This window comes from Chiloscyllium plagiosum, chromosome 5, assembly GCF_004010195.1.
Source record: "Chiloscyllium plagiosum isolate BGI_BamShark_2017 chromosome 5, ASM401019v2, whole genome shotgun sequence".
NCBI classification, from domain to species: Eukaryota; Metazoa; Chordata; class Chondrichthyes; order Orectolobiformes; family Hemiscylliidae; genus Chiloscyllium; species Chiloscyllium plagiosum.
The window spans coordinates 10,427,710-10,441,420 of record NC_057714.1 but is presented as its reverse complement, the minus strand read 5'-3'; the positions used below and the strand labels follow the sequence as shown (position 1 = coordinate 10,441,420).

The window sequence follows — 13,711 nt, the reverse complement described above, 5'->3', positions numbered from 1 at the left end:
GAAGTTCTCATCCAAAACCCTGAACTCACACCAAGTTTCATTTCCCTTCACCTGTGCTCACTAAGCTGCGTTCCCATCCAGATAAGCCAATTTCCCTTCCCCAATTTTAAATTCCCTCATCCTTGTTTTCAAATACCTTCATAGCCTCAGCTACTCCCTATTCATCTCCTCCAGCCCTTTAATGCTCCAAAGTATCTGCACTCCAATGCTGAACTCTCAAACAGCAGTGCTTTCGTATGGTAAAGCCCTGTGCGCTGAAATTCCCTCTCAATCTCTCCACCTTACTATCTCATTACCTTTCCCCCACCCGAAGACGTTCCTTAAAATCTACTTCTTTATCAAGTTTTTGACGATCTGTCCTAATAGCTCCAGTATTTCTCGATCCACAGAGGCTGCCCATTCTGCCAAGTTTCTGCAGCAATTTGTCTTTTGATTCATTTAATTAAATTTCTCCAAGGAGATGACACAGCTGGTAGGTAGAAGAGAAACAATAGATATGCAATAGTCGTACAATATAAACTGAAGTGCCTAGACAGCTATCTGGTTGGCAGAAGCTGTCAATTAAGTCTCACAAAGTTCAGGGATGACTCTACTGTTTTACACAAGACTTATGGAAATTTAGAGATAAGTATTACAGAAATTTGTAGACGACGATCTCAAATTGGACAAATATCAAATTCTGAATTTCAATATACAAATTACAAAAGTTAAGAAAATTGCTCCCGAGTATGCTATGTACAAAAGGCATCAGGGCTCAAATTTACATAAGAAAATTGGAAACTCAGGAGGGACTTCTACACTTAAAGTGTAGCAATATGGGCAGTGTTGTAAGAAATCAGGATGAGTTTCAAAAAGGAACTGCAGCGTTTGTGTTAACAATTGTGCTTCACGAGTATTAGAAGTGCACCAAAACAATAATATGGATCAGTTATATCGCAGCCTACACACTGGAGTCTTCACACCCAAAGGGATGTGCAGAGAATTGCCACGTGGTTCTCTAGTCCTTACTGAAGGCAGCAGGCCTTGTAAGTGGCCAAGTGAATAGGGGAACAGGCAGACTTAAGTTCTTAGAGTCCCAACAGTGTGGAAACAAGCCCATCAGCCCAACAAGTCCACACCGACCTTCTAAAGAGTATTCCAATCCCCATTACTCTCCATTTACCCCTGATTAATGCAACTAACCTCACATCCCTGAACACTATGGGCAATTTAGCTTGGCCAATTCACCTAAACTGCACATCTTTAGACTGTGGAAGGAAACCGGAGCATCTGGAAGAAACCCACGCAGACACAGGGAGAATGTGCAAACTCCACACAGACTGGAGAGGCTGGAATTGAACCTGGGTCCCTGGTGCTATGAGGCAGCCGTGCTAACCACTGAGTTACTGTGCCGCCCCATGGTGTACGAGGCAGGAGCAAAAAGATACACGACATGTGCAGCACAGCCTAAGTTAGCTCCATCAGTTGGATGGAAAGCACAGAGGATTTGAATAGCAGCATGATGATCATCATACCAATTCCACTTTTAATTACAGGTTCAGTGCAAGTTAATATTTGCAACCCTAAAGGCATATTTTACACGAAGCACTTGTACATCATGGCACACTTGCATGGTGGCTCAGTGGCAAGCATTGCTGCCTCACAGCACCAGGAACCAGGGTTCAATTCCAGCCTTGGTTGACTGTGTGGAATTTACATGTACTCCTCGTTCTGCATGCGTTTCCCCTGGGTGCTTCGGATTCTTCCCACAGCCCAAATTTGTGTAGTTTAGTGGACTGGTCACACTAAATTGTCTGTAGTGTCCAGAGATGTGCAATTTAGATGGATTAGCCATGGTAAATAAGAGGTCAAGGGGATAGTGTGAGATGTTATTCAGTGTGCCGGTGCAGACTCACTGGGCTAGATGGCCCCATACCGCACTGTAGGGATTCTATAATTCATCAATGTTATATAGGACAGTTTAAATTTTTTTTATAAAAGTTTGCGTTGGGATGGGGCAGCTGAAAGGGAAGTGGTCCTTCAATTGAAACTGGTTTGAGGGTCTCTTGTTTAGGTGGACCAAATGTCAGTTCCTACCTAAAACTGACAATGTATTGCTCATAACACAGAAATGCAGACGTACGCTTGCTATATACAAGTAATACACAGAAACACACAAATACAATACACTCACGAATCTACTGACATATCAATGCTTATTTTTAAAACTTATATTTTTATGAGTTCAATTGCCTTACCACAGTAGTGCCTCAATTATACACAAAGCATACCTTATGCCAGCCTTTGAGGGGCCACTTTCTCTTCTTCAGCAAGTAGCCTTCTTGCTTCGGAGGTTCTTGGATATAACTCATACTATCTCGAAGTCCTTCCACAATCTCCCAGCTATCCTGCTCAAGAAAAATATCAAAGCATTCAAGATATTTTTTGAAGTACGAACATTTCACAGTAGGCTATAGAGAGCTGCACATTTTAGTCCCTTCTAATAATTTATTAATCTGCGAACTCAGTTGACTTTTGATAATTCATTCTGCTCTGCAAGTGCCTCTGCAGCTATTTCATGCACAGTAAAATACATGATAAAAAATGAGCTACTGGTTGTCCACAACATGAAAGAAAAACTGATGGGGAAACAGAATCATAAGTTATAACATGATTAAATATTTGCTGAAGGATACAGTCCAAGTGACTTGGGATATCCATTCTTCGTGAAGTTACTGAACAAACTTAAAAGTAGTGGAGTGTAATTACTTTACAGCGATAAGTTTAAAGAGCCAACTCATTAAAATGGAAGTCAGAACGCAAAGAGATAGTGACACATTGGAATCAGAAATTTGTAATATAGATTTAGACCTACAGTCAGAACAAGAAAATACATATTTTCAAAGAACAAATGATCAAAGCATATTTAGAAGTAAACACAAACTCTCAAACACACTTTGCAGACCATTAAAAAGCATTTGTGTGTTTCATCAAAAGCTAATTGATCTGTTGCTGAACCATGACACTGCCACTCCAGGTGTGAGATTTATCCAGAGCTTTTATGTAGTCCAAAGCAATAAGCACCAGGCTAGAAGGAGGATCAGATATTTTTAAAGTCAAGGAGTATAACAACACTGTGTACTATCACTAGGATTATTCAATCTATACACAGAACAAATATTCAGAGTCAGATTACTTCAGAGATAAATACTGGAGGCCAGAACATTAAGTCACGGTCCTCTGACAACACAGCACAACTGGCAGAAACAGAAGAGGACATACAAAATACCATTACTCAAGTCCAAATCTGTAAATTCAGAATATGGGATGTGTATTAGCATTTGAAAGACAAAAATAATGGTAGTTAGAAGGAATATGTTGGAATAAACTAGAGGAAGAGCTGAAGTGGATGGAGTCACCTTGGAACAAGTTGTTTTAGGAGAAGTTACAACAAAAGATGTCAGATTAAACACAAGACTTTGGTATTGTAATCAAGAACAAAGAGAATGCTATGAAGTGATCCGAGAAAAGAAAATCAGTACTTCTGCTGTTTGATTTAAGCTAAAATTCTACAGAGATTGCTTCTAAAAAAGCAAATAGAGGCAGCAGAAACAGGGATTGATGTAGGATTAGTCGGATGACTGACCGCACTTACAGTGGATGAGAGAGGATGGTACAAGATACATAAGTGGGCGGCACGGTGGCACAGTGGTTAGCACTGCTGCCTCACAGCAACAGAGATCTGGGTTCAATTCCCGCCTCAGGCGACTGTCTGTGTGGAGTTTGCACGTTCTCCCCGTGTCTGCGTGGGTTTCCTCCGGGTGCTCCGGTTTCCTCCCACAGTCCAAAAATGTGCAGGTCAGGTGAATTGGCCATGCTAAATTGCCCGTAGTGTTAGGTAAGGGGCAAATGTATGGGTGGGTTGCGCTTCGGCGGGTCGGTGTGGACTTGTTGGCCCGAAGGGCCTGTTTCCACACTGTAAAGTAATCTAAAAATAAGTGACATATATCCTGACAGGAGAAGCTACAAGCAGCAGCTGCAGGATTAATAAATTATAGAATATGGTAGAAATGACTGAGATATTGTCATGATCAGCCAACTAGTCTGCTCATACTTTTTGGGAATAAAAATTGCCATCCTTACCCAGTTTGGGCCATGTGACTCCAGTCTAACAGAATGGTTGACTTCTAACTGCAAAGCAAAATGGCTAAACAAACCACTGAGGAGAATAACTTGAGATTTTGTAAGCCTTCACATTGAACAATTAACTGTCCTGCTGGCTTTTTGTTATTAGGCAACAGGATGCATAAACAATGCTATGCTTTTAGCCCGCATGTAACAGCACAAGTGTTACTGGTTCACTATGATCTCGATCTAGGTACTGGTCATGTGGAATCTGGAGCATAATTCCCACAAACAGAATGTTAGCTCTATGATCTATACCAAGCACAGGCAGAAGGGATTAGTTTAATTTGGCACCATGTTTGGTACAACATCATGGGCCGAGGGGCCTGGACCTGTGTGAGGTGAAAGTGAGTATTGCACTTGCTGGAGATCAGAGTTAAGATTAGTGTGCTGCTGGAAAAGCACAGCAGGTCATGGAAGCATCCGAGGAGCAGGAAAACAACGTTTCAGACAAAAGCCCTTCATCAGGAAACATTCCTGATGAAGGGCTTTTGCCTGAAACATCATTTTCCCTGCCCCTCTGATGCTGTCAGACCTGCTGTACTTTTCCAACACAACTCCAATCTTGACCCTGTACCTCTGCTGCACTGTTCTAAGTTCTAATTTTATACAGTAAACACTTTCAGTACTTAAAGCAATTTGCATTTATAATGTGTACGCAACACCACACAAGGTGCTTCTCAGAAATACTACAAAGTTTGACGTAAAATCACATGAGTTATTAGGTCAAATGACCAATCACTTGGTCAAAGTGATAGGTTTGAAGGTTTACCTTAAAAGGAGAAAAATGAGGTGGAAAAGTTGAATGAAGGAATTCCAAAATCTAAACAGCCAAAGACACGACCAACAATGGTGGAGCAATTCAAATCAGGGACGAACAGCACAGAAATATCAAAAGTGCTCGAGGAGGTTGAAGAGATAAGTAGGGTTGAGGCAATGGAGGGTACGCAAACAAGGGTGACAACTGCAAGTATCACAGCTTTGTTTAAGCTGCAAAAGACATTTTGTTAATCGAAGCTGACACTATGAACAGACATAGAAAGTTCAATTTACAGCAACATAAAAATCAATGCTCTCCCAGTTACTGCATTTACAGACATTGAACATATATGCTGCCTGCACAAGCTTTCTATTCCTTCAAAAAAAAAATAGACTTTACACAGTGGCTTCAGTGCTGAGAAGTACTGAGCTAGCTTTGGAACAAGTCAACGGCAACAAAGGAAAATGCGTACGGAGAAGTTTATCAGAAAGTTAGAGGGCAAAATTTGTCTCAGGCAATAATTGCCGATAGCTATTTGGCAGCCCTTTGAACATTGCCTATTGACCTCAATGGAAATTTAAAATTAAGTAGTGTAAAATGGACATGCAAATCATTATCACTCTTGAGAACTGCTGTCAAAAAAAAAGAAACATCCATAGTTTTTGAACAAAGGCAGAAGTCGAACACTATTTAGCAGCAGAAATACAAATTAGCATTTTCAATCAAAATCTTCCTCTATCAGTCCTCTTCATCTGCTTATGAGTAACTTACATCAGCAAAACCAAAGTCATCCATCAGTCATCCTCAGTCATCCATCACCTACATGTCCAGATATTGCTTTGCTGGGAGACTTCAGAATTTGATGAACATTTTCAATATACCCAGTAGCTACCTATCTCAAGGATCACCTTTTGGAAAGCAGATCCAGCACAGAATCAGTTGTATGTCTGGACGAGAGCTGTTCAAACCATTCAAAAACTTTGATCTCGGACAAAACAGTCCGTGTTATTTGCACCATATCTGTAGTGCCCCACTGACGTGCATAACTGATGGTAAAGCCACTTGCCCGTGCTCCAGCTTGGAGAGAAGACAATGAAGTATGGTTTCATGATCAATGGTGACCTCCCAGACGCAACAAATGGCAAATTAAAACATTTTGCTGATGTCACTGGTTCCAGCTGAGAAGGATTCTCTGGAACAGCAATTGAGGACTAGAGTCTCATTAATAATCATGGTCAGCCCCATCTTTACCATGCTGGGGAAGTGGCAGAGTCCAAGTGTAGCCACCACAGATGCTGCTTGGGCCCAAAGTGGACAGAGCAGTACACTCTTAAGATCGGAGTTGATCAAAATCTTTAATCAACCCTCTTCTCTCTTTGCTCTATTGCCACATTATGCTGTAGCACAAAGTTCTACAACTATAGCCTCCTTGATAAGCAGAAAACATTCTGTTTAGCTGTTTTCCACATTTTGAAGTTATAAAACAAATCAAGACCCTGTCTGTTCTTCAACTAACAAAAATCTCATTGTTTCATTCCAGGAATAGGTTGTTCTCCCAGTGCCATGGCCAAGAATTACATTTACTGATTCATTTACATCAGAACTATAACACATCTGGGATGGTTGTTACAGCACAATCAGCTCCAGGATATCATTAGGCTCCTTGCACAATAAAAACTTTTGCACAATAAAACTGACTAGTTCTATGCACTCTGCTAATGAGGGGACAAGGAAACCCTGTCTCCTCTCAGACTCAATACACAAAAGCCCTATGTACTGCTAATAAACTGGAAGGGAGGGTAGCGCATTTCTAAAGAAAACTATATCAATGGCTCTTACGAATGCACATGTACCAAAATTTTAATAGATATGTGCAAACAGAAAAACTGAAATTCAATACTAAAAACATAAGCTGCTGATGCTTAAGCAAAAAAGATTAATTAAAATTTGTACTCAGTTTAATAAATCACAATTTGGGACTGTTCGATCCTGATTATTGCCATAAGTACACTTTTCTGTATTACTGCTCAGCTCCTGCTAAACAATTATTTCACAGTCATAGCAGATGTTTCTCAATTATTACTTTGGGATTAGCACTTGTTATTGCAATTCAGAAACGTGTTCAACACAATCTAGTTGATAAATAGTTTGACAGCATATTGCAGAGTTGTTAATTATCATTTCAGATTAGTTTGACCTATTTTTGTAAAAACAATTATGACAGTTATGCTGCCACAATTATTTGCTGATAGTTTCAATAACTAAGCAACATTAAAATTTAAACAAGAAAGACAACAGGAATCAGGAATTTAAATTAACTTATTTCACTTAATTAAATCCACGAATTCATAGTAAAGTTAATAATCCAAAATTGACAAAAATATTAATAGGTTTGAGAATAATGATACAAAAAAGACAAAAAAAAAAAGATTCCAATTTAATATTCTAAAATAAATTTTTGCTCAAACCAGCAGCATTAAACCAAAAGATCATTTTACTTATTTTCCAATTTCAAACTATACTTTCAAGAAGACTTAATTTCAACACAGTACAGAAGCTCAGTTTCTTATTTGCTCCCTTAAACTGAAAAAAAAAGATACAATCCTATCCATCCTATAGATTGTTCTCTGCGCATTTCAATCCCACAGGTCCAAGCAAAAGGTGATTTGTTAACTTGATATAGCACATAAATAACATTAAAGTTAAAAATCACACAACACCAGGTTTATTTGGAAGCACGTGCTTTCGGAACGCTGTGCCTTCATCAGGTGGCTGACAAGGATCAACGCTCCGAATGCTAGTGCTTCCAGTTAAAACTGTTGGACTATACCTGCTGTTGTGCGATTTTTAACTTTGTACACCCCAGTCCAACACCGGCATCTCCAAATCATAAATAACATCGAGTCTGTCACACGTTAACTGGATATATTCTACTTCTCAATTTATGAAATATACTTTCTCAATAACTAAATTTACAGCACAAAAGAAGCCATTTCCCCCAAGTGATCCAAGCCAAATTTGTGCTCCACGTGGACCTGTCATGAGTAGCAATTCTCACAACAGATTGCTTTATTGACTGAGACCACCTGCACTACCACTCACCATAATATGGGTTTACTACCACCAAGTGAATCTCAAAAGTTCATATGATTATCATCATAATGGGTACTTAAACATTCCTCAGCAATAACCTTTTCAAGCGCGACATGCTAATATAACTGCTTCCCAACCTTTTCCCAATTATTTAGATTATAGATTTGTTTTTCGGATAAATCTTAGCACTCTCTCATCTACCCACTCAGTCTTGCATTTCACAAATTCACGTGGTCTGGAGTTTTCACTATTATAGGGTCATCGAGATGTACAGCATGGAAACAGACCCTTCGGTCCAACCCGTCCATGCCGACCAGATATCCCAACCCAATCTAGTCCCACCTGCCAGCACCCGATCCATATCCCTCCAAACCCTTCCTATTCATATACCCATCCAAATGCCTCTTAAATGTTGTAATTGTATCAGCCTCCACCACATCCTCTGGCAGCTCATTCTATACACATACCACCCTCTGTGTGAAAATGTTGCCCCTTAGGTCTCTTTTATATCTTTCCCCTCTCATCCTAAACCTATGCCCTCTAGTTTTGGATTCCCTCAACCAGGGAAAAGACCTTGTCTGTTTACCCTATCCGTGCCCCTCATAATTTTGTAAACCTCTATAAAAGGTCACCCTTCAGCCTCCGACGCTTCAGGGAAAACAGCCCGAGCCTGTTCAGCCTCTCCCTATAGCTCAAATCCTCTAACCCTGACAACATCCTTGTCAATCTTTTCTGAACCCGTTCAAGTTTCACAACATCTTTCTGATAGGAAAGGCTAAGAGAAAATGTAGGGAGGAGGGACTTGGGGGAGGGGTGTTGGGAATGTGATAGGTGGAAAGAGGTTAAGGTGAGGGTGATAGGCTTTCTAGTCGTTAATATTTGCTTGAAAACATTGACCTGCAATCTTCTCCCGACCTCTCCGCCCCCACCCCATCTCCGGCTATCACCCTCACCTTAACCTCCTTCTACCTATCGCATTCCCAATGCCCCTTCCCCAAGTCCTTCCTCCCTACTTTTTATCTTAGCCTGCTTGGCACACCCTTCTCATTCCTGAAGAAGGGCTTATGCCCGAAACGTCGATTCTCCTGCTCCTTGGATGCTGCATGACCTGCTGTGCTTTTCCAGCAACACACTTTTCAGCTCTGATCTCCAGCATCTGCAGTCCTCACTTTCTCCTCCCAACTCCTGTCCTCAATACTCTGACCAATAAAGGAAAGCATACCAAATGCCTTCTTCACTATCCTATCTACCTGCGACTACAGAACATATCCCTTTCAGACTTGGAAAACTGTTAGGTGGCTGGGTTGAAGACTGTTGACTTTGACTCTTTCCTGATAGTCTGTATCCAAAAGTCCCATGAATCTCATGAATGACCTTCACAGAGGTGATGATGAGATGAAGTGATCTCAGCAACAGCAGTGATTGCATTATGGGTATCACCAACATGTTCACTTTCTCTGTTCTGCAATTTGAGGATTGCTTCTTGCTTACTATGATCTGTGACACTGATACAGAGGGCTCTTCCTGCGAAGATGAAAAATTCTCTGTTCCAACCTTTGCTTCAGAGTCATCTCAGAATCCAATATCAGACTTGAATCTGGTATTACAGTTTGTTTACCAAGCAGCATTGCACTCAGTTACTTCAGCTGAAGTTGTTTCAATCTGTTTAAGTGGGAAATTCTGTTCATTCGCTTTCTAGTCATTAATATTTGCTTGAAAACATTGCTTACAGTCCAAATGCCTTCATTGATTAGATTAGGTTAGATTCCCTACAGTGTGGAAACAGGCCCTTTGGCTCAACCAGTCCACACCGACCTTCTGAAGAGTAACCCACCCAGACCCATTTCCCTCTGACTAATGTACCTAACAATATGGGCAATTTAGCGTGGCCAATTCACCTGACCTGCACATCTTTGGACTGTGGGAGGAAACCGGAGCACCCGGAGGAAACCCACGCAGACACGGGGAGAATGTGCAAACTCCACAGTTACCCGAGGCTAGAATTGAACCTGGGACCCTGGTGCTGTGAGGCAGCAGTGCTAACCCAACAATGGAAAACATTTCTGACAACTCTGTATAGTTTCACAATGGGTTATGCTTTCTTCATTGTCTTAGGAGATCCAAGAGCAGTATATCGCTGACCAAGCTCTAGCTATGAACCTGGTGATCCCCAAGAATCCCTATCTTCTGCTGAATGACATCCTGAAGGGAACCTGGATAACTAAACTCTGATAGTATGCCAGTAATTTGTCCAGGATTGTGAACAACTGTCAGTGTTCAAAGTATGTTTCTAAACCCAACCTGCTGAGCCTTTGGTCTGGCCAACCTTTGACAATACCAATGAATGGTGAGATGTTCTTGGTCTCTCTCCAGTCTCTGTGATATCGAATTGAGCCAATTGTAGCTTGCTAGTCATCACCTTTTGTTGTAGGACAAAACAAATTTACTATGCCAACATAGCCAATCTCAATAGATGCTCTCTTCTGTTGGGTTCTGTCATGAGTCTAAGAGATCCAATGAACTCATGTAATGGTCGAATGGTTGTTCCTTGACTGGCTATTCCTTGGTCTGTTAATCCATGACGAGTTGCTTCTGGAACTGTTATTCTTGACCCCTTTAGTCATTTAAAGAAAAATGGAGAGCAAGACAAGTATTCATTCAAGAGTGAGAATTCTTTACTACAAAATATGTGTCAACTATCTGCTGCCCTTCTGATGGAGAATGGCTGGAAGCATTAGTGCAATCTTCAGTGCTATACACCCTTTAGTTGATACTGCACACACACAGCTGTCCACAGTTGCAGAATCATGGTTGAAAATACATTCTGATAATATAGCCATGCTCACCCAGCTCCAATATCAAAATTGAAATTAGTGAGATAAATATCGACATAACCATCTTCTTGCCAAAAGGCAGAGATCTAGATCACCCATATCTCACAGGAACAGATTAGGTTTTCCTTCTACTATAGACTGTTCTACACCATTGATTTCTGAGGGCAATTATTTGATTTCTTCCTTTTTTGACTGGAACTTTCTTTGATACATTTCTGAAAATGACCTATTATGTTACAGATAAAGCATTTTTCTGGTGGTGCCTGCTAATGTCTGTGAAGATTCCTTGCTCCAATACACAAGATATCTGGTACCTGTCCGACTCATGGCACTGCTTTCTCACATCTCTTTTGTATTTTTGACCTTAAGAACCAAGGTGATGAATTACTATTGATTCCCCTGGATGTTAAAGTCTTTGGAGAAATTTTGTGATTGATAAAATAAAGTAGTTTGCATTCAACACAAATTTAAAGTTTTCAAAACAGAGAGTTAACACATCATCCCATCAATCCCAAAAACAGCCCTTAACAGGACTTACATCAGAGATACTTCCCTTCTATGTCATCACTGCAGGACTTAATTTAACTGTGACTTCAATTCCCAAGCTTCAGAATCTGATATTCTTACTTGGGAACATTGAAACAACTGAGCTTAAAGTTTCTCAGCTTTAAATACTGCCGTCAGGATTTTAATCAAACTTTTCCAGTCTGCAAATGTTACTAAATGCCTTACACTGAGATAACCTACTTTAAACAATTCTGAACTATCATTTCCCTTTCTCAGGAGCAGCTACTTTACACATCCAGTTTCAGGTAAGTACCCTGCAGAACTGACCAAAATGACACAAAGAAAAGCTACTTTACCCCAATTAAAAGAAACCAAAATAAATCAATCGCTGGCCCTCTAAACTGGTGCCTAATTCTCAATTGCTTACTTTGCTTGCAAACTTATCCCATTGTAAACAAAACATCCATTACACTCCTGGAAATCTCTCTCAAACAAAATGTCTTAAAGGAACTTTGAATGATGCTTGGATCACTGGGTCAGCTTCTGAAGTGGGACATATTGCACCTGAACTGGAATGCGTCCACTATTTTTGCTAGGTTTCTTTGTGCTGTCAGGGAGATTTAAACTAATTTGGCAGTGGGATGAGGCACGGAGTAAATATCAAGTTAGAAGCAAGATCCAATCAGATAAAATCCTGGAAGAAAGTAAGTTTGCAGATGACACCAAAATTGGAGGTGTAGTAGATAGCTAAGAACGTTACCTCAGATTACAACTGCATCTTGATCAGGTGGGCTGAGTACTGGCAGATTGAGTTTAATTTAGATAAATGCGAGATGCTGCATTTTGGAAAGACAAATCAAAGCAGGACTTATACACTTAATGGGAAGGTCCTGGGGAGAGTTGCTGAACAAAGAGAACTTGGAGTGCAGGTTCATAGCTCCTTGAAAGTGGAGTCGCACGTAGATAGGATAGTGAAGGCAGCGTTTGATATGCCTTACTGGTCAGAGTATCGAGTACAGAAGTTGGAAGGTCATTGGCTGTACAGGACATTGGTTAGGCCATTTTTGGAATATTGTGTGCAATTCTGGTCTCCCTCCTATCGGAAGAATGTTGTGAATCCTGAAAGGCTTCACAAAAGATTTACAAGGATGTTGCCAGGGTCGGAGGATTTGAGCTATAGGGAGAGGCTGAATAGGCTGGGGCTATTTTCCCTGGAGCATCGCAGGTGGAGGGGTGACCTTACAGAGGTTTATAAAATCATGAGGGACATGGATAAGATAAATAAACAAGGTCTTTTCCCTGGGATCAAAGTCCAGAACGAGAGGGCATAGGTTTAGGGTGAGAGAGGAAAAATTTAAAAGAGACCTAGGGGGCAACATTTTCACAGAAGGTGGTGCATGTATGGAATGAGCTGCCAGAGGAAGTGGTGGAGACTGGTACAATTACAACATTTAAAAGGCATCTGGATGGGTATAGGAATAGGAAGGGTTTAGAGAGATATGTGCCAAGTGCTGGCAGATGGGACTATATTAGGTTAGGAAATCTGATTGGCACAGATGAGTTGGATCGAAGGGTCTGTGTCCATGCTGTACATCTCTAATGACTCTAAATGCCAGCACAGTCCACTTGGCAGAGAAGTCATGGGAAGCGTAAGGCACATGGGAGGTCCAGAAAGCGGGTAAGATGGATGAACTTTATAGCATTAATCAGCATGTAGAATATGTTGCTGTTGCAATCACTGAGACATGATTGAAGGAGGGATAGGACTAGCAGCTTAACATTCCAGAGTATGGAAATTTCTGGTGTAGGAGTTAACTCAATGGACTTTGGTCTGAGCGTCCACTGTAGCAAACAGACTTTTGGTTGAACCTATCTGCATTGCCATGGAAACTGATGGATCAATCGGATGTGGCATGATGGGGTGGAGCCACAAGAATGCTCACAAGTTGGTACCATTTTTGTGCTGCAGAGGATGAGTAAAAGTAATGATCCATGCCAAATTGTTATCATCTACTCCATGCTCCTCGACACAATGCTGGCTTGCAGATCACCTTCCTAGCAGACAGCACAATGTCATCGTGTGGCATCATCAGCAACCTTCTGAGCATTCCTTCCCTTAACCTTCCCACATCATCTTGTTTTCCTCCTTTTTTAAAATTCTCTGAAAAATAATCGAACATTTGTTCTTTGTTCCTTGTTTAGTTTGCACTTGGTTTTATTTGAAAATCCTCCTGTAGCAGGTTAGCTGCTGGCCAATTTCTCAACCATCTTAACTCTGTGCAACATTGCTGATTGGCCACATGTATTTGCCAGGGCCCATTATGGTTGCTTCTCAACCCCCAATTAAAGGTAG

At 40.8% G+C, this 13,711-nt stretch overlaps 1 protein-coding gene across 4 annotated transcripts in view; it reads right to left on the bottom strand.

Moving 5' to 3' along the window:
• Positions 1-13,711, bottom strand: part of osbpl3b (oxysterol binding protein-like 3b) — a 214,669-nt gene that overhangs the window by 134,134 nt on the left and 66,824 nt on the right. For all 4 annotated transcript variants that reach the window (XM_043689591.1, XM_043689590.1, XM_043689594.1 and 1 more), the window contains exon 3: positions 2,271-2,387. In XM_043689591.1, the coding sequence (XP_043545526.1) occupies positions 2,271-2,387 (117 nt within the window). The remainder of the gene's footprint in view (positions 1-2,270; positions 2,388-13,711) is intronic.